This window comes from Carlito syrichta, unplaced genomic scaffold, assembly GCF_000164805.1.
Source record: "Carlito syrichta isolate Samal-C Ts95f unplaced genomic scaffold, Tarsius_syrichta-2.0.1 Scaffold305755, whole genome shotgun sequence".
Classification (NCBI taxonomy): domain Eukaryota; kingdom Metazoa; phylum Chordata; class Mammalia; order Primates; family Tarsiidae; genus Carlito; species Carlito syrichta.
Genome location: NW_007249851.1, coordinates 1,233,884 through 1,252,146, shown reverse-complemented (window position 1 = coordinate 1,252,146; position 18,263 = coordinate 1,233,884). Strand labels below are relative to the sequence as shown.

Here is an 18,263-nt window from a genome sequence, read left to right as displayed (position 1 = left end):
GTAGGGGGTGGGGGGTGGGGGGAGCCAGGCCTTCTGTTTACCTTTTGTGTCACAAAGAACTTGGGAGAATTGCAGTCTGAGTCGGGTTGGGTCACAGCTCGGGCAGACCGCTCCCCTCCCCCTCTGCCTAGCATCCTGGCTCTCTCCTCCCCGCCCCTCCCTGCAGCAGCAGGGGAGGCTTGGAATTGGGGAGAGGATTAAGTGGGGCTTTGAAAGGAAGTTTATCTAAGGGAGGAAGGGTGAGCAGGATCCTGAGCCAAAGAAGCTCTGGAGTCTGGGGTCTGAGGGCTGAGGGAAGTGAGGATGAGAGCCGGGTGGAGTAGGGTACAGGGTGCTCCGAGAGGGACCCAGGACCTGGCTTCGTCCTGGGAGAGATTCCAGGGCTCTGACAAAGTATCTGGGTTTTATATAAAGTGAGTTTATGTTCGGAAAGTGCTTTGGAAAAGTTCAAGGTGCCGGACAGATGTGCTGCCTTAGCAATACCTCTCTAAAAACTCTTGGACCTAGCCAGCTTGGTGGCTCAGCCTGTCATCCTACGCCTTTGGGAGGCTGAGGTGAGTGGATTGCCTGAGCCCGCGGGTTCGAGACCCGCCTGGGCAGCGAGACCTCATCTCTACAGTAAATCAAAAAATCAGCCGGGCGTGGTAGCGCATGCCTGTAATTCCGGCTACTTGGAAGACTGAGGCGGAAGGATCGCCAGAGCCCAGCAGGTCGAGGCTGTGGTGGCCGGGAGCAGCCACTGCACTCCAGTCTGGGCGGACAGAGTGAGACTCCAACTCAAAAAAATAAAATAATAAAATTAAATTAAATTAAAATAAAAACTCTTGGACCTAATGAGACAACACCAAAGGGGAGGAGTTGGGCAAAGAGGGGGCTGTGGCCTGGGGCAGAGGAGGGGAAGATAAAATCTGGAGAGTCAATAAAGGGAGGAAGAGAAAGTTCTTGCACTCACCAAAGTGACATGAAAGGGTCTTACCATGTGGTGTCAGGATTGGGTCTTTGAATTCGTGATTTCCCCAACTATACTCCCTGGGGTCTGAAGTGGTCCTTGGGCTACTGCCCCGAGTCCTCCCCATGCTAGGCCCAGAGACCAGAAGGGGCCTGCTGACCCAGGGCAAGAGGGCAGAAGCTTGATGGTAGTGACAGGGATGGAGGTCAGGCATCAAGAAGGACTTTCCAGGTAGGTAGGTATTAGGGGTTGGAGGTCTGAAATCATTGAGAGAGATAGGGAGGTTATGACATCTCCCTTAGGAAACCTCCTTTCCAAAACGAGAGGTTGAGAGGTTTGGGGTCAGAAAGATATAAAATGATCCTTTTCCATTGCTTTTTCTCTTCTTGCCTCGTTACCTTCCAGCAAACACTGAGTTTTTCCTAAACTGAATGGACATTTACAGAGGGCTTCCCATGAGCTGACACTGAACGCTTTACAAGTGCCCCATTTTATCCTCACAGTCCTATGGGAAAGGTACTATTCTAGCCCCATCCTGCCATGAGGAAACTGGGGCCCAGAGAGGCTAAAGAACTTGTACAAAGTTGCACCACTAATGAGGGGCAGAGCCAGGGTTTGAACCCTAAATAAGTAGCTCCAGAATACACCCTTTTGATTTCTACATTGGGATGATCCCTTGTGATTGGCGCAGTCTGGACAATAGTTCCCAGGTGCAGAAGCCTGGAAAGGATGATTTCCTGGGTCTCAGGGGGAGGAGGGTTCCCAGGGTCATGGAGCTGAGCTTCCCCAGGAGCCCCGGCCGGCCATTGATCCTTCTCTTTCTCCTCCAACTCTGGACACCTTCCTTGCCATCCCCACCCCTAGGTTCAGAGTCTCCTAGGGTCTGGGATCTCTGTCCAGAGCAGGGTCCAGGGCCTAGAAATTGCTTTTCTGTGATCTCGAAGCACTGATGGGAGAGGGTGAAGGCTGGGCTCCTAGCCCCTGCAAAAAGTAGGTGAGAGTAAATGGGTAAAGGAGGGAGGCCAGTGGCAGCAGCCCCTTTCCTGGGGTTCCCCATCAAGCGTACCCGCCCGCACGCCTCCCAGCCACGTTCGCCATGCCCTCTTCCAGAGCAGAAGTGTTTCCAGAACCATATCAGGTCTCCAGCTCCCACCTAGTGAGATTGCCTGGCTGTGCCCAGGCCTGGGCCTCTGCAGGGAGAGACGCATCCTAGAAGACAACACAGGAGACTGGGAATTGGAGGGAGGTGAGGGGAGGTGGCTAGGGCCAGGACCCTTGGCTCTGTCTGCCCCCTTCTGGCATTTCTAGTTCTTCTTACTATCCCACCACTATGTTTGTTGCTGCAGCTCAGCTCAGAATTAGTCTGAGGACTTCCTTTTGCTCAGTTGCAAGGGAGTTTAGCCCAGACCAAGCTCTGATCTGATCTCCCTACTCTCAGGGACTCCAGACCCCAAACGTAAGAGGTTGAATTTGGGTCCTTGACTCTGGCATCAAATCTCGTCCATCCCTGCCCTCAGCCCCCAGGTAAACAGACTGTTTCTCTATCAGGCACTGTCCCCGTTCCTCCAATCAGGCTGTGCTACCAGCCAAGCATGCTGTGATCCTGGTGGGTGCAGGATCCCTGAGGTGGGGGCTGGAGGCAACTGCGGCATCTAGCAGGGGGATCCCACCACCGGGGCTTTCATAAGCAGTTAGCTGCCCGGCCGCTCTCCAGATGGTGACTCACCGGCCCTGCTGAGCCTACTAGCTGCAGACTGCTCACCTTGACACATCTTAGCCTGCTGTGGAGTCAGCAGGGACACCAGAGGAGCTCCAGCTCAGTTCTCAGAACCCCGAGGGGCATGGGGAGCTTGGGAGGCAGTCAGCCAGCTCAGAGATCAGCATGTGGCGGCTATTTCACTGACCTTTCCTGACCCGTCAGGCCACCTTGAGCCAAGTAGACACATGTAATCCATTGCTGCAGCCTCTGCATTCACTGGGTCATGGGCAGCAATGGTGGGGGCCAAGGAGGCCTACCCAGGTCATTGCATCCACTCCTGTACCTCCAAGGAAAGGCTACATCCTTTCTTGCATGCCACTGGTAGTGGCTCACAGTCCTGGTGCCTGGAGACAGCTTTAGTTTCTTCTGGTGGGGGCTGTGTTCATGCCTGTAGCTCAGCTCTTGCTGCAGTGAAAATGCAGGGTCTGGTGCTTGGTCCTAAGTGACCCTTGCCGTGCAGTGTTTTTAATTTCATTATTATTATTTTTTGAGTCCGGGTCTCACTGTGTCATCCAGGCTGGAGTGCAGTGGCACACTCACAGCTATTATAGCCTCAACTTTCTGGGCTCAGGCAGTTCTTCCAACTCTGCCTTCCAAGTAGCTGGGACTACAGCTCCCCCCATACCTGGCTAATTTCTTGGTTTATTGTAGAGACAACGTCTTGCCAAGTTGTCCAAGGTGGTCTCGAACCCCAGGGCTCAGGCAATCCTCTTGCCTTCACCTCCCAAAGTGCTGAGATTACAGGTGTGAGCCACCATGCTGGCCAGAATGCTTTTTAAAAGTTAAGTAATTTTCTTTATATTTATACAGAACCAAATGGCATGCATTCACTTTCACTCCTGCTCCCACTGTCCCTCAGGATGGGGGTGGTGGCTGGTTATTTAGCCTCTCTAGTCCTCAGTTTTCTCTTCTGTCTGTGAAATGGCAACAATCATGACCCCCCTCTTCCAAAGATCCTATTGAGATGATACACATAAAGGGCTTAGCCAATACCTGGCACACAATGAGCAGTCAGCAGCATCCTCCTGTACCATTGAGTGACACTGGGAGGGTGGGTGCTCCAAATCCCCATCAGCAGATGGCAAAGTGAGACTTGGTGATTTCAAAGGATAGTGAATATCAGGGATGAGACCTGAGTCAGAACCAGTGCTCTGAGCTCAGGCCCGCCACGATGCCTCTCTTTGTTGGGTGCCCCTGTAGAGGAAAAAAGAAAGGACAGTCCATGGTACCTGCTGGGGCTGGCACTCCCTGCCCAGGGCTTTGCAACTCAAGTCTTTGGATGGCAAAACCCAAGTTCTTTCAGCAGCCTCCCCAGCTGCCTCTGGGGCACCCAGCAACAGACCCGGGGGCTGGCTCTGCAAGGAGGTGTCTGCCCCTAGCCCCAGACCACCTCAGAGAGCAAGGACCCACTATCCCTGTTGCTGGGCTTTCTGGAGAGTCCTTCTGGGTACGTCTGTAGAGAGGGCAGTCTCGGCCTCATTGGGTATCTCACTCTTCAGCCCCCAGATGTCCTGTTCCCACATGCTCTCCCGACCCCTTCTCAAGGCCTCCCCTGAGGTGGAGCAGGTGGGTGGGATGTGGAACACTGGGAATCACTGAGTACACTGACCTGGGCTTGAATCCCAGCCCTGCTGACTGAAGCCGCCAGAACTCCCTTGGTAGAAATGGAGTAAAAGAGAAACAAACAAAAGAAAGCCCTCCTGAGGGCTAATGTGACACATCCCCCAGTACTTGAGGACCCCTGGGACCTTCATTCACATAATGTGTCCATGACAAAAAGCTAGGTGTTACCCTACCTGGGCTACCTGGACAGAGAGGGGCTGGGATCAAGGAGTCAAGCCCAGGGCACAGCTAGTTCTGGGGTGGGCAGGCAGGAAGCATTGGATGCAGGGTGCTCCTCTACCTGGGGATTTCCTAATCAGTGGCATAACGGGCAGTTTGAGGCTAGTCTTGCCCTGCCAGAGATTGGGAAGAGAACAAACTCCTCCTCTTCTGCCCTACAGGTGGGGCTGAGGCTGCAGATCTAGCCTGTCACCGCCCCAGACAAGTCCCTGCATGACACTCCTCCCTGACTGGGCCCTGCACCCCTCCCTTCCTGCCCCAGGGCCAGCAGAGGGTCCTCTGATCTGCTGGGAAAAGCATTTCAGCTCAGAGGAGCAAACATTTAGTGAGCACCTACTGTGTGCTGGGCACTCTGCCAGTGCTTGGGAGTGAGGGGAGATTAGAAGATTATAGACATCCTGTATACACTGTCACAGAGTAGTGGAGATAGCAGACAGCCCCACTGGGGCACCTGTCCGGCTAAAACGGGGGCAAGACAACATAACGGCTCAGGCCTGCCTGGCCATGACCGTACACGCCTGGGGGAGGTGGGGCTGGGAGATGAGGGATGTCATTGCTTTTTCCTGAACTTTTTGCCTGTGGCTGGATTCTTTGGGCCTCCTTTAGAGGCCTAACCCAGGGCAAAGGGCAGAAAGTGAGAATCCTCAGTGTTCCAACCAGAAGGGGTCAGCTCTTGTAGCCCAATCCCTATGTTTTATGTTTGAGCTTACTGATACCCCAGAGACAGCAAGTGGCTTGCTTAAGGTCACACAGCAAATTCAGGTCAGAGCTAGGAGTAGAAGCCCACCCTCCTAACCCCCTGCCTTCTGTTCCTTCCACCCCATATAATTATACACATACAATTATACACATGCACACACCAGAACCAGGACAGTACCAGCAGTGCTCCCTGGACTTCAGCTCTGGGCCATCTAGACAGGTGTGCTGGAGAATGTGACATGTGTGAGTAGGGCCAAAGCCAGGTGCTCATGCCATGTGGGCTACTTTTTGAATCCTTCCCATGGCTGTAGACTGCACTCCCAACCAGGCCCACTTGCAGGTAGTGGTCTCAGAACGGACCGAGTGAGAGGAGGGAGTGGCTTGGTGTGTGCCTCTGCCCATGGGTTCTACTGGCCAGTGTCACTAGAGTCTAATCTTCCTGCTCTGAGGACAGCACATCTTACAGTAATAGCCTACCCTTGCTGTGTGCCAGGCTGGTCCTGAGTACTAACGTGTATTCATCCTCATGGTAACCTTAAGAGGTAGGACTATTGCTAGTTTCATTTTAGAGACAAGAGAAACAGAACAGGGAGGTAAGTCACTATCCAAAGAGACACGGCCAGTAGGCATCAGAGACCGACTTTAAACCCAGGCAACCTCACTGGAAGTCACCCTGCCATGCTGGGGGTGGGGCCCTTGGGGCTGCCTCCCCCTAGGGCAGGTCAAGGTGATCGGGCTAAAGGGCTGAATCCCGCAGGTGCCCGTGTCGGTGGCCATGATGTCGCCACAGATGCTCACCCCCCAACAGATGCAGCAGATCCTGTCACCTCCACAGCTGCAGGCCTTGCTTCAGCAGCAACAAGCCCTCATGCTCCAGCAGGTGAGTCTGGCCCAGGGCAGTTGAGTCCCCCTTCCTCTGTATGGTCTCCCTCCTCCCGCCCTGGCCCTGTTTACACTAACACCACTGAGGGCCAAAGCTGTCTAAGAAGCCAGAGAGACTGCTCAGGCCAGACTGATCTGCATTCCTCCAGGGCAGCATGGAGAGGTCAGAGGTCAGGCCTGTCTCACAGTAGCCCCTGCCCCCACAGTGCCCCCCCCAGTCCTCCCTTCCTGCTTGCTGCCCCCACTTGAGTCTCCTGAACTGCAGGGCAGGGCAGAGTACTGGGACATCCTGGTACCTTGTCCCCATGACCTATCCAGGAGACCTGCCAAGAGCTGGGAGGGTTCAGATCTGTGGGATGAACCTCATCCTCTTTCCTCCCCACCTAGGCCCTGCTCAGGGGCCCTCAGAACAGACATCTCCCTTCCAGGCCATATTTCACTGAAACCCCTCTCCTGCCCAGGAGTCCAGACAGGACAGGGCTGGGGCTATTGGGGGGATCCTCTGCTGGTGGTAACCTCCTCCCATCCCTACCTCCCATCCACTCAGCTGCAGGAATATTACAAGAAGCAGCAGGAGCAACTCCACCTACAACTCCTCACCCAACAGCAGGCTGGGAAACCGCAACCCAAAGAGGTAAGAGGCTGCAACAGGGCCCATGGCCCCAAGACAGTGGGCGTTCCCCCTGAAAAGACCCTCCATCCCATCACCTACAGCCCTGGCCCTGGGAGTCCAAAAGTGGTTAGAAGGGAGTTGACTTGTGGGACTGCAGAAAAATCCAGAAAAGGTTGGAAGGGATCAAGGGAACAGTATGGGAGAGATAGGGATGGTGGCTGTCTCGCATGTCTGTCTCCCTTGTCTTCATTCATTCTGTCTGTCCTTGCCTTGTGTTGTTCCGTGCACATGCGTGTAGACATGTGTGCGTGGCATCATCAGTGTCTGATGTCTGAGGTACACACATGGCCACTTGTCTCTTAGGGACTCAGCATCTCAGCCTTCCACTCTTTGTCCTGAGAATTCCTTTAACCTTCACAAGCCCTCTCCCCCACCCCAGCCCGCCCTAGCGTCTGCCACTTCTTGTCTTGTTTTGCCCAGCACCCTCTGGCCACCCTTCTCTTAACCCTCCGTCTTCTCTGAGAACTCCCTAGTCTACGCCCCCTGGCCCACCTGAGCTTTCATGCCAGGCCCTGGAGTCCCCGCTGCCCTGTGTCCCAGACAGACATCTCCCTCCTGCTGCCCAAACCACAGCTCCAAGTTTTGAGTTGCTTCTTCCCAGAAGGCCGCCCTGACGACACCTGCACACTTCTTCAGCCTCCCCTTCTTTGGTTATGTAATTGGTGTGTTATCTGTCTATAAATCTTTAGGCTAGGTTTATCCTCCTGTCTCCTTATTGAATAGCTAGCCCCCTACCCTAACCCCCACTCCCAGCAGGCAGGCAGAGATGTCCCTGCCTCCCAAACACCCGGGACTTGCTTGGCTCCTGACGCTCAGGAAGACCTGCTGACAGCCTGACTTGTCAGTGCCTGTGTGAAGAGCTGAATGGGTGGAGGGGAGGCAGAGCGAGTGAACCAGCAGGGGCACAGAGCTGGGCAGTGGCAATGTGACTGTTCCCTGAGCCTAGGTCCCAGTGAGTCCCATCAGATGCCTTGATTCTCTATCTGAAAAGCAAGCCGGGAAAAGAGCTGGGGGGGGGTGTTGTGGAGAAAAGTCCCTCCTTTGAGCAGAAGGGGGGCACCCTGGGCTTGTGGGAAGGGTGTCCTCCAGGCGGGAGTGGCCCCAGAATCTGACAGGCTCATCGATCATTGTGATGAGGCCCCCCCAGACGCACACAGCTGCGGTGTGGGAGCTGAGGCGACAGGAGGAGGGGGGAGGGAGGGCGTCGTGCTGCGTGTCTGGGTCTGGCTGTGTGTTTGCGCGCGTGCGTGCGTGCGTGCATGCGTGTGTTTACTGCGAGGAGGCATGCAGCCCTATGGAAGCTGGGCCGGGAGCAGAGACGCTGCAGCTGCAGACGCCACAACGACCGCTCCGGGGGCTGACCGGCCCTGGGAGGGGGTGGCTGCAGGGTGGGGGACAGATGGCATGCCTGAAGCTGATGGCACCCCTCTCTGCCCACCCCCTCGGGCCCCTCCCCAGACGCTGGGGAACAAGCAGCTGGCCTTCCAGCAACAGCTCCTGCAGATGCAACAGTTGCAGCAGCAGCACCTGCTCAACCTGCAGAGGCAGGGGCTGGTCAGCCTGCAGCCCAGCCAGGCCTCGGGGCCCCTGCAGACCCTACCACAAGGTGAGTGCCCGCCCCCCTCCCCTCCCCAACCTGGTCCCACAGCCCTCCCTGCACCCCAGAGCTGGCAGCCCTGCTCCCAGAGTGAGGTGGAAGGCCGAGAGTGTTTCTAGGACCCTGCCAGCCTCCCCCATCTCTCCTGCAGCAGCCGTGTGCCCGACAGACCTGCCCCAGCTGTGGAAGGGTGAGGGTGCCCCTGGGCAGCCTGCCGAGGACAGCGTCAAGCAGGAGGGGCTGGACCTCACTGGCACGGCTGCCACTGCTACCTCGTTCGCCGCTCCCCCCAAGGTCTCACCCCCCCTTTCCCACCATACCCTGCCCAACGGACAGCCCACTGTGCTCACATCTCGGAGAGACAGGTACAGGGGCCCAGTCTGGGAGGCGGCACCAAAACCTTGCCTGGGGACAGACCTGGACTCCAAGGGATGGCTATGTGGTGGTACCTGGGGGGTGGTTGGAGCTCGGGGACCCAGAAGTTCACTCCCTCTCTCAAGGAATACACAATTGGGTCTGTACTAGGGACGGAAACATCACTAGCAGGGCATCTGGAACTGAGCCGAGCCCAGGGCTGCTGGGGTCTGCAGGGTCCCTGACCACCACCTTCCTCTTGCCCCCCCCAGCTCCTCCCACGAGGAGACCCCCAGCTCCCACCCCCTGTACGGACACGGAGAGTGCAAGTGGCCAGGCTGTGAGACCCTGTGTGAAGACCTGGGCCAGTTTATCAAGTAAGTATCACCCCTCCAGCCCCTCCCCCAGCAGCTCTTCCCCAGAGGACCCTGCCCCCACCAGCTTACCCCTTTGGGGCCTTCAGTCATCACTCCAGGGGTGCCCGGTTCCTTTTATGCCCACCACAGACTCATTGATCGCCCACTCCCCACCCCTTCTGTGTCCCAGAAGGGAGGACACACTGAGTTTCCTCCCCCCCCCTCGCTGCCCTTCCGGTTCCCCTCCAGACTCAACCCTGGGGAGTGATGGCCAGTGATGGACTGAGGGCCGGCAGATAGGCAGGGCGGGGGGCAGACAGGCGGCTGGCAGCAGGCGGCCAGCTGCCACAGCCGTGCCAGGCTCTGTCACTGACTGATTAACTCTGCTGTCTCCCAGACCCTTGCAGCATCAGGGTCAAACAAATTGTTTTCACGCTTCGTCAGAGGTTTACTTAATTAGTTCATTTGCAATTAGATCTCTCTGTAGCTGGGATTTTAGCAAAGACATCAAAGGAGGCTGACGAGAAGGGAGAGGGCTTCCTCCATTGCCCCATTTTTTTCCACCCCTTTCTTTCCTTTGTATCTCTCAGTCTGTCTGCTTTCCAGGCTGTGGGCGGGATTAGAGGATGGGCTGGGAGGGTGGTGACAGCAGGAAAACCCTGGGCAACTTTCTTCCCCCCACCCCTCACTTCCCTGAAGACACCTCAACACGGAGCACGCCCTGGATGACCGGAGCACGGCCCAGTGCCGGGTACAGATGCAGGTGGTGCAGCAGTTGGAGATCCAGGTGTGGCCCGCGGGATGCTGGGAGGGACATGTTGGGCTCCAGCCCCTGCCCATGTATGCACAGCGCTGACTTTCTAGGAGGGCTCTGGGTGGGTCTCTGGGAGGGTCTTATGGTCAAAGCCACCATCTTATGCTTTCTAGGTCCTAATTACCATGGTTGTGAGGTGAGGCCAGCTGGATTCTGAGGGGTAAACCAAGGTTGGGGGCGTCTCTGCTGGGAGATCCAGAAGAGACTCACGCCACATAGAAACAACAATAATAGTATTAACAGCTGACATATCTGGCACGTGCTTTGTGCTATGCTAAGTACCTTATATAGCTCAAGGGATCTTCTCAACAACCTTTTGTGGTGGGTACCGTTATTATCCCCATTTCACAGATGGAGAAAATGGAGGCACAGTGTAACTTGCCTGTGAGTGGCAGAACTGGGGTTAGAACCCTGGCCTGGTATAGCTCTCTAGTCACAGCTCTGTAGCATGGAGGGCTCAGGGGTCTACCTGAGGCAGCCCATCAGTCAGTCAGTCCGTGCTCACTGCTTCCCTCTGGCACCTAGCAGAGCGCCCTGCCGTGAGAGGGTAGTGGTGAAAGACACATTGAGTTTATGAATGGGTTGACTGAACCATTCATCCGTTCCTGTGTCTCCATTCAGCGTTGGAGGCCCTCACACAAGTGCCACTGCATGAGACACAGCACTGCCCTTCACGGGTGGGTGGGAAGGAGGCCCCCACTGTGTAGAGGTGGTGATGGGCTGGAGCCTGAGACACGCCGGGAGGGCTCTAACAGTCATGGTCCACAGGAGAAGGGGCTGCTTCACAGGGCTGGTAGCCCCCAGCTCTGCCTTGAGTGCTTGGAGGGGGCCGGAGGGGCAAAGAGTTGCTGTGGCTTTCCGGGACAGAGGGAGCTGGGATGCGAGTGCGGGTAGAGATGGGGGGCTTTCTGAGGGGTCTGGTGGTGGACGGGGAGATGTGGAGGAGGAAGAGGAACCCACTGCCTTCACAGCCCAGCATCCCGGGATGCTCACCCCCTGCCCTCACTCTCCACAGCTCGCCAAGGAGAGCGAGCGACTGCAGGCCATGATGGCGCACCTGCACATGCGGCCCTCCGAGCCCAAGCCCTTCAGCCAGCCAGTGAGTGATGTTTCCCTCCCCGCCCTCCTCCCAGAACCTCCCCACAGCCCCTGGACCCTGGAACCCCACTCTCAGGCACTGGTCTCAGCATCCTCCCCGTTGCCAACAGCTGAACCCGATCCCCGGCTCCTCCTCATTCTCCAAGGTGACCGTCTCTGCAGCAGACTCGTTCCCAGATGGTCTTGTGCACCCCCCAACCTCTGCTGCCGCACCTGTCACCCCCCTTCGTCCCCCTGGCCTTGGCTCTGCCTCCCTGCACAGCGGGGGCCCAGCCCGCCGGAGGAGCAGTGACAAGTTCTGTTCCCCCATTTCCTCAGGTGAGGGCAGGCTGTGGGCTGCCACCGCGAGGAGGGGGGATTTTATTCCCCGGCATGGTCCCCTTCTCAGAGTACCTCACCCTCTGCCTGTCTCTCCCAGAACTGGCCCAGAATCACGAGTTCTACAAGAACGCCGACGTCAGGCCCCCCTTCACCTATGCCTCCCTTATCCGCCAGGTGAGCAGGGAAGGCAGGAGGAGGGTAGTGGCACACAGGCTGTATCCTTACCCCAGGCCCCGCCTTCAGGAGCATTCTGGCGCCAGCGACTAACTGTCCCTTTCTTGTTGTTCTTGCCCTCTCGCACCTGTGTCCTCTTCCTCGGCTGTCTGGGCTCTCCTGTGAGCTTTGCTCAGTTGGCCTGCTGCACACGAGGGTGTATCTCAGGGCACACACACTGGGTTATCTGTATGCTCATCTCCACGTACACCCACTCTGGTGACAGATGGCTCATGGTCACTCTCAAGTCTGTTACCTCACATACACACACCTCTGCTTCCTCCTCATGTCCACGATCCTCATGTTCCCAGTGTTCATGTAATATTCATACTCACGAACATACATTTACACATATGTGTACCCTGATGCCGCCCACGGGCATGCACACCCTCACACACATCTTCTCACACACACCATGCTTTGTGTGCCCTGCACCGAAATCACGATGAATTCTAAACAGCTTCCACCCCATGCCTGTCTCTCTCTCTCAAGAGTACTGCTTTCATCCTCAATCTGGAGCCGGGCACTTGGAGCCATTTCCCTCCAGAAGAAACCCTTGTGCTCCTGGCACAACTGCATGGCCCTTGGAGCCTGGGGACCCCTCTAGCTTCGGCTGACTGTCCCTCTCAGGGACACGTCAGCCCCCACCCACCCTCTTATCCACACACAAATGCAGCGGGTCACTTCTGTTTACAGGGTGAGCTGGGGTCAGACAGAAGGGAGAGAAGACGGGGCTGTGGCCCTTTGTGGCCCAGACTGAGGGTCCTTTGCCACCTTTCCTTGCCTACAGGCCATTCTGGAAACCCCAGACAGGCAGCTGACCCTGAATGAGATCTATAACTGGTTCACCAGGATGTTCGCTTATTTCCGCAGAAACACTGCCACCTGGAAGGTGAGGCATGCTCCTTCCTCCTCCCCCGGGCCCTGTTACCCTAGGACCTCTGCGTATGCCATGGAGATCAAGGCTGCCTGTCAGTTGGTCGACCCAGCCGGGGCACACCAGGGGGGCCCCCACCTCACAGGAGCTGTGGAATGTTCTGCCCCTTCCTCCCAGCCTTGTGCTGCCTGCTAGAGAAGAAGAAAACCTTCTGTAGGGTGTCTCCCCACGGCCCCAAAGACCCCAGCCCCATGAAGTAGGGCCTCCAGGAATTGATAATGCCCAAGCCTGGCACAGAGACTGGGGCTGATTTCACAGAGGCCTTGAAGGTCTGGATACCTTGGCTAACAGTACATGATCTGAAGCCCAGGTGGGGGGTGGGGCTGTACAGGCATGGACACAGGGACAGAACCGTGGACTGCACACTAGGGCACAGACAGGCACCACAGCTCTCCCTAGCTCTGTCGTCCCTGACAGAAAGATAATTGTCTCCATCCAATTAGTGATTTCAACACCTTCAGCCATGAGAGTTTTCCTGGGGGACCAGAAGTAGGCAAGAGGGGGACCCTAGAAAAATGGGACACAGAGATGTGTGCTGGGGCACTAAGCCATTTATTTTTCTATAGCCAAGATCGTGTGCGCGCGCGCGCGTGTGTGTGTGTGTGTGTGTGCGCGCGCACGCGCGCATGCAGTGAGAAGGTGAGAAGGCCATATCTAAATTGGGAGTGGGATGGGGGGAAGGAGGAGGAGGAGTGTTGGACCCTGTGGGGAAGGTTAGATGTGGAGTCCCTGTCGCAGAACCTTAATTGGATCCCTGGCTCTTGAGTCCCCCTGCTGGCTAGTGCAGAAACTGCAGTTAAACAGACCATCTCCCCCAATCCCACCAGGTTTCAACAAGTGTTATGGAGGCCTTCCTCCTGACCAGGGCCCAAGACTGGGTGGGTCTGCACAGGGCCCAGCCTTCTCTCCCCCGGGAGTGTGCTGAGTGCAGCAGGAGGGGACTGCTTCATGTCCTTCCCTCCCATAGCCCCATACCCGATTCCCAAAGCTTGGAGGAGAGGCTGCGAGGCTGGGACAGCCGCTGTGATTGGCTGTGAGTGATGCCACTTCCTGCCCCTCCACAGTCCTTTGCCTTCTTTCTGAGCCAGCAGGGCTTTCCTGGGGCCACCTAGTCCAGTCTGTATTCGCCAGGCCAGATCAGATACCGGGTTTTATAAATAATGGAGTGAGAGACCATCATGATGATAAAGTTTAATAATGCATGTTAATCCTTGGCCTTTGGGGGTGGCGATGTAGACCCTCATTTCCATAAGACCATCCCCTCCTTGAGAGCAGAGTATTCACCGACCCTCCTTCCCTCTTACCTGTCCCATCCCCCTGCAGTTTTCTACTTTCTTTTCTTGAGCTGAGGAGGAGCTGGTTTAGGTGACGTCCTTAAGCTACTCAGTGGCCATCCTGAAGCCAATCCTGCCACCTTCTACTGGCTGTCCAGCTTTGGTCATTTCTGTGGTGTGTCTCTCCCTCCCAGTTCATCTCCATCTCTCCCCACCTGGTCTAGGTCCCAGTAAGAAACCAGCAGGGCTGGGAAAGTGAATGATTGAGAGGGTAGCCTTTCCAGTTCGTGGTGCTCTGCTTCTGCCTCTAGTGCCTGAGGGTACTGCCTGTGTCCTTCTCATGGCAAGGCAGAATCCATCTCAACTTGAGGTCCACTTTGACCTTCTGTTTTCTTTTCAGCCAAACTTCATGCATGTTACTTGGGAAACAGACTCTGTTTATACTCAACTCTGTTTTCCTTCAGCCTTCGCTTTCCACTCATGTATCTGCCCCTTAGATCATTCTCTTCCTCTCTCAAGTTATTCTGGCTTCCTTCTTTTCCTCTTTTACCTTTTCGGGCCCCCACCCTGAGATGCTGTCTACTTCAGACCAGGGCAAAAGGGTTGGGTGTGGACCAAGCCAGCTGCTGTTCATCCAGGGACAGAGCTGCCATCTGCCAAGCTGATGGTCCTTGCTGGCCCTCCCCGTGTCCATCCCCTCCCAGGGCCCATGTTGTGGGCCCGTCCTTTTGTTTACGCAGCCCCCGCCAGACCCCTTAAATTGCCGTTAATGTTTCAGCGTAACGAATTAGTCTCTCATCACGAATCAGGCTTCGAAATGAGGGAAAAAAGCCCCGGTGAGGCCATCCTCGGAAATTGGGGTCATTCTCATTTGCAAAGCGGAGGATCGGAGCCCCATAATGCGGGCAAATTTATTCCGAGGCAGGAGCCCCGGCGTGATTAGGCCCTTTGTAATTATCGCTCCAAGAGATTCCACTCCAGCCGCCCGCCTCCCTCGTGGATTAGCAAGCGAGTCGGAAAAATACACAGGATTTAATTAGAGGCAAATTAAAATTGGTAATGAAATCGGGCCAGTTGCAAGTGGCAAGAGTTGGAAGGGAGAGAGGGAGAGGGGATCTCCAGGGGCACGGGCTGCCCGCCCTACCCGCTTTCTTCCCCGTTTAGAAATGTAAAGAGGAGACAAGGATGGGGATGAGGCAGGGGAGGCAGAGGAGGACAGGTAACAGGGACAGGGATGCAAGCAGGCAGGGACCGGGTAGTGGCTGGGGGCTGGCGGGGGAGGGCAGTGCAGCTGAGAGAGGGGGGTGCAAGGGCAGGACTGAGGGATGTGGGGGAGGAGGAGCGGTGGACTGGGCCCTAGCCTGGGCTCCCATGGGGGAAATTGGGCCACGCACCCCCGCCCTCACCCAAGTGTCCTACAAACCAGATGGCCTCAATTCTTGAAGTTATGCTGCCAGGAGGAGATGGGAGTGACAAGGTGACTTATCCTCTTTCTCTTATCTTCCTGCCTCTCAGCCGTAAGCCCACTCTCTCTTTTCTCCCTGTTTATCAACAAGTATGCATTAGGCCTCGACTGGTGTACCCCATGCTCTCAATCAGTTAGCTGTCTGTTCTGAGCCACAGCTCCAAGTCATGGCTCCCAGATTCCCAGAGGTCGATGGAGGAAGCAGTGAGGGCTCTTTTGGAAGCCTGGTGGAGATTCTGCATGCACCTGGGCTGAGGTGTCCCGGGCTCATTGAAATGCCAGGGCCTGAATAGATCTGAAGCTTATCAGAAGCCCTGAGCAACAGCTACATGTGTTTTTGATTAATGAAGATGGCGAAACACATTATTACGAACTAGATACCACTTTCATTGGTAGAAAGAACTTTCTAAAATGTGGCAGGGAGAGAAGGGGCAGGTCATAAAGCGGGTCATTGGTAGAGATGGGGTGAGAGCCCCCTGGCTCGAAGGGCAGGGGGAGGAACCTTCCTTCCCTTTGGCCGGGTCTTCTCCCAGCTCCACCCCTCCCTCTGCTGTTCCTGGGCTGGGGAAGGCCCGCAGCCACTGCGTGGGACTGGACGAGGACTGTCCTATGTGTGCTCCCCCGGGCGGAGGGGCTGAGCAAGCCCCTCTGAGCCCCTCTTCACTGCACCCGCAGAATGCTGTGCGCCACAACCTCAGCCTGCACAAGTGCTTCGTCCGTGTGGAGAACGTCAAGGGTGCTGTGTGGACTGTGGACGAGCGGGAGTATCAGAAGCGGAGACCGCCAAAGATGACAGGGTATGTGGGCCCAGAGCTGGGAGGGCGTATCCACCCTGCTGCCTCTCTGAGGTCCCTGTACTCCACATCCTTCCTGGATGGTAGCAGGTTGGGAGCCTAGTGCTTGGGTATGGGAACTGAAATCTGGAAGCAATGAAAAATCAGAAGGTGGACATGTATGCCTTGTTCTGTCTTCACTTTGCCTGAGGGAAGAAGCCTAGGGGGGCCTGGTGCCGGAGAGAGACAGGCCTATGGTAGCCATACCCAGAGTGGGGACACCGGCAGACGCTGGCCAGCAGCTGCCATCCCTGGGGCCCACTCCCCCTCGGCCCCTGCTGGCTCATCAGGATGGTCTCTGAGATCTTGAGGCCCCACCTCTCCATTTTGCAGCAGAGGATGCCCAGAGAGGGCAAGGGGCGGGTGGGAGCCACAGCAGATTTGTAGCAGAGGCAGGTTGAGGACCAGGTCTCGGCCTCCCCCTCTCTTGCACTCCACTTTTCCACGTGGCATTTTACACGGAAACCGAGGCGCCCAGGAGAGCGTCAGAACCTCCCTTCTGGGTTCTGTGTGACACAGTGGCCTTCTCCTTGCCCTAGTGCCTCTACTCCAGTCACTCTCTCACTGTGCCTCTGGGCCAGAGCCCCTGGGCCAGTAGAGAGCGGTCTGAGAAAGTTCAGTAGACATCTTCCCTCCCAGATGCCTCCTGGGCAAGAGAGCCTTTGCACCCCAGGCAGTTAGGTTGACCTGGGTCGGGACCATACCTCTGCCTCTCACCAACTATGTGCCCTTGGGCCAGTTCCCTGACCTCTGTCAGAGGCTCTGATGGGGCTGTGGAGGAGGAACTACCTCAAGCCATTGCTTTCCCTGCCCCAACTCCTAGACACATTCCGGTGCAGAGAAGCCTTTTGCGTGGAGCACATGGGGTCAGGCTGAGCACGTGGCTGGTCATGTGTCCCAGAATTCAGGATGGCAGGAACACGTGGCCATGACAGATGTGGAATGATTGAGGCTACAGATCGGACCTTGCCGAATGTTGAGAAACCTGCTGGGGTGCATGCTGTGAAGACAGGCTTGGGAGGGATGCCGGCTCCCACCCGCTAGTCCCAGGACTTCGGGCAGGTCCCAGAGCCCCCCCCCCCATGCAGCTTAGTGCCTCACCTGGGAAGGTGGGGCAGGTCAGCCTGATGGCTGAAGGTGGCCACACATACACAAGATGCAGGGACGGTGGCTGGCCCTGTTCTGGCCTCCCAGGGTAGTCAATGGGACAGTCCCCGGTCTGGCACAGACCTCGGTGAGAGCCAAGAGATGGAAGTGAGGAGATAGGCGTGAGGGAACCAAAGCTGCCTTCTCTCTCCTCCAGGAGTCCCACGCTGGTGAAGAACATGATCTCCGGCCTCAGTTATGGAGCACTTAATGCCAGCTACCAGGTAACTGAACCCCGCCCTCCCCTGCAGAGTAGGGGAGGAAGGATGGGAAGGAGGGTAAAGACCATGGTGGGTGTCCAAAACTCCAACCCTCTGCCCCGCCCCAACTCAGGGTCCCACCTCCACCTCTGATTTCAAGGCTGGGTTCAGGTTAAGGGCCAGGTGAGGAGCGGGGAGGTTAGGGTACCCGAGGGGACCCCTTTTCTGGCTTGTTATCAATCTAGGGGTTCTCTGTTCCCTGGGAGAGGGGATAAGCCAGGTCAGATTCCAGGAAAACTGTAAGGAGGAGGTCGGGGGACAGAGTTCTGGCCTTGGGAGGGGTTCTGTGGTCCTGCATCTGGACTCGGGGGTAGGGAGGTGCCAGGACAGATCTGCCCGTGGGACCAGCAGACAGAAGGGAGGTGAGAAGGGACTGCGCTTGACTGGGGTACTCTGCCCCGCGGCGGCTCTGACCAGGCCCAACCCTGTGCCCCTCCAGGCCGCCCTGGCCGAGAGCAGCTTCCCCCTCCTCAACAGCCCTGGCATGCTGAACCCGGGCTCCGCCAGCAGCCTCCTGCCCCTCAGCCACGACGATGGGGGCGCCCCCATGGAGCCGCTGCCCAGCAATGGCAGCAGCAGCCCCCCTCGCCTCTCCCCGCCCCAGTACAGGTGAGCACAAGGCGCGGATCCCCAGTGCCCCCACACGCCAGGGAGGAAGACTTGCCGCCCTGCAGGCTCATCCCCTTCCTGCCTCTCGTCCTTCACCTGCCCTACCGGCTCCTCCCTTCGCCCTCCCTCCTCACCTCCTCTTTCCCTCCGTCCTCTCACTCTCCCTTTTTTTTTTTTTTTTT

At 56.7% G+C, this 18,263-nt stretch overlaps 1 protein-coding gene across 4 annotated transcripts in view; it reads left to right on the top strand.

Moving 5' to 3' along the window:
* Window positions 1-18,098, top strand: part of FOXP4 (forkhead box P4) — a 31,435-nt gene extending 13,337 nt beyond the window's left edge. Inside the window, exons 3-15 of one of the 4 annotated variants that reach the window (XM_008062591.2) lie at window positions 6,007-6,129; window positions 6,685-6,765; window positions 8,263-8,410; window positions 8,553-8,766; window positions 9,028-9,132; window positions 9,811-9,898; window positions 10,941-11,024; window positions 11,134-11,341; window positions 11,442-11,518; window positions 12,348-12,449; window positions 15,909-16,030; window positions 17,370-17,436; window positions 17,912-18,098. In XM_008062591.2, the coding sequence (XP_008060782.1) occupies window positions 6,007-6,129; window positions 6,685-6,765; window positions 8,263-8,410; window positions 8,553-8,766; window positions 9,028-9,132; window positions 9,811-9,898; window positions 10,941-11,024; window positions 11,134-11,341; window positions 11,442-11,518; window positions 12,348-12,449; window positions 15,909-16,030; window positions 17,370-17,436; window positions 17,912-18,085 (1,593 nt within the window). In that variant the 3' untranslated portion in view covers window positions 18,086-18,098. Of the gene's footprint in view, window positions 1-6,006; window positions 6,130-6,678; window positions 6,766-8,262; window positions 8,411-8,552; window positions 8,767-9,027; window positions 9,133-9,810; window positions 9,899-10,940; window positions 11,025-11,133; window positions 11,342-11,441; window positions 11,519-12,347; window positions 12,450-15,908; window positions 16,031-17,369; window positions 17,437-17,911 lie in introns of all 4 variants that reach the window. The other 3 variants (XM_021714748.1, XM_008062590.2, XM_008062592.2) reach the window with 3 other exon arrangements.
* Window positions 18,099-18,263: the final 165 nt, after the last annotated feature.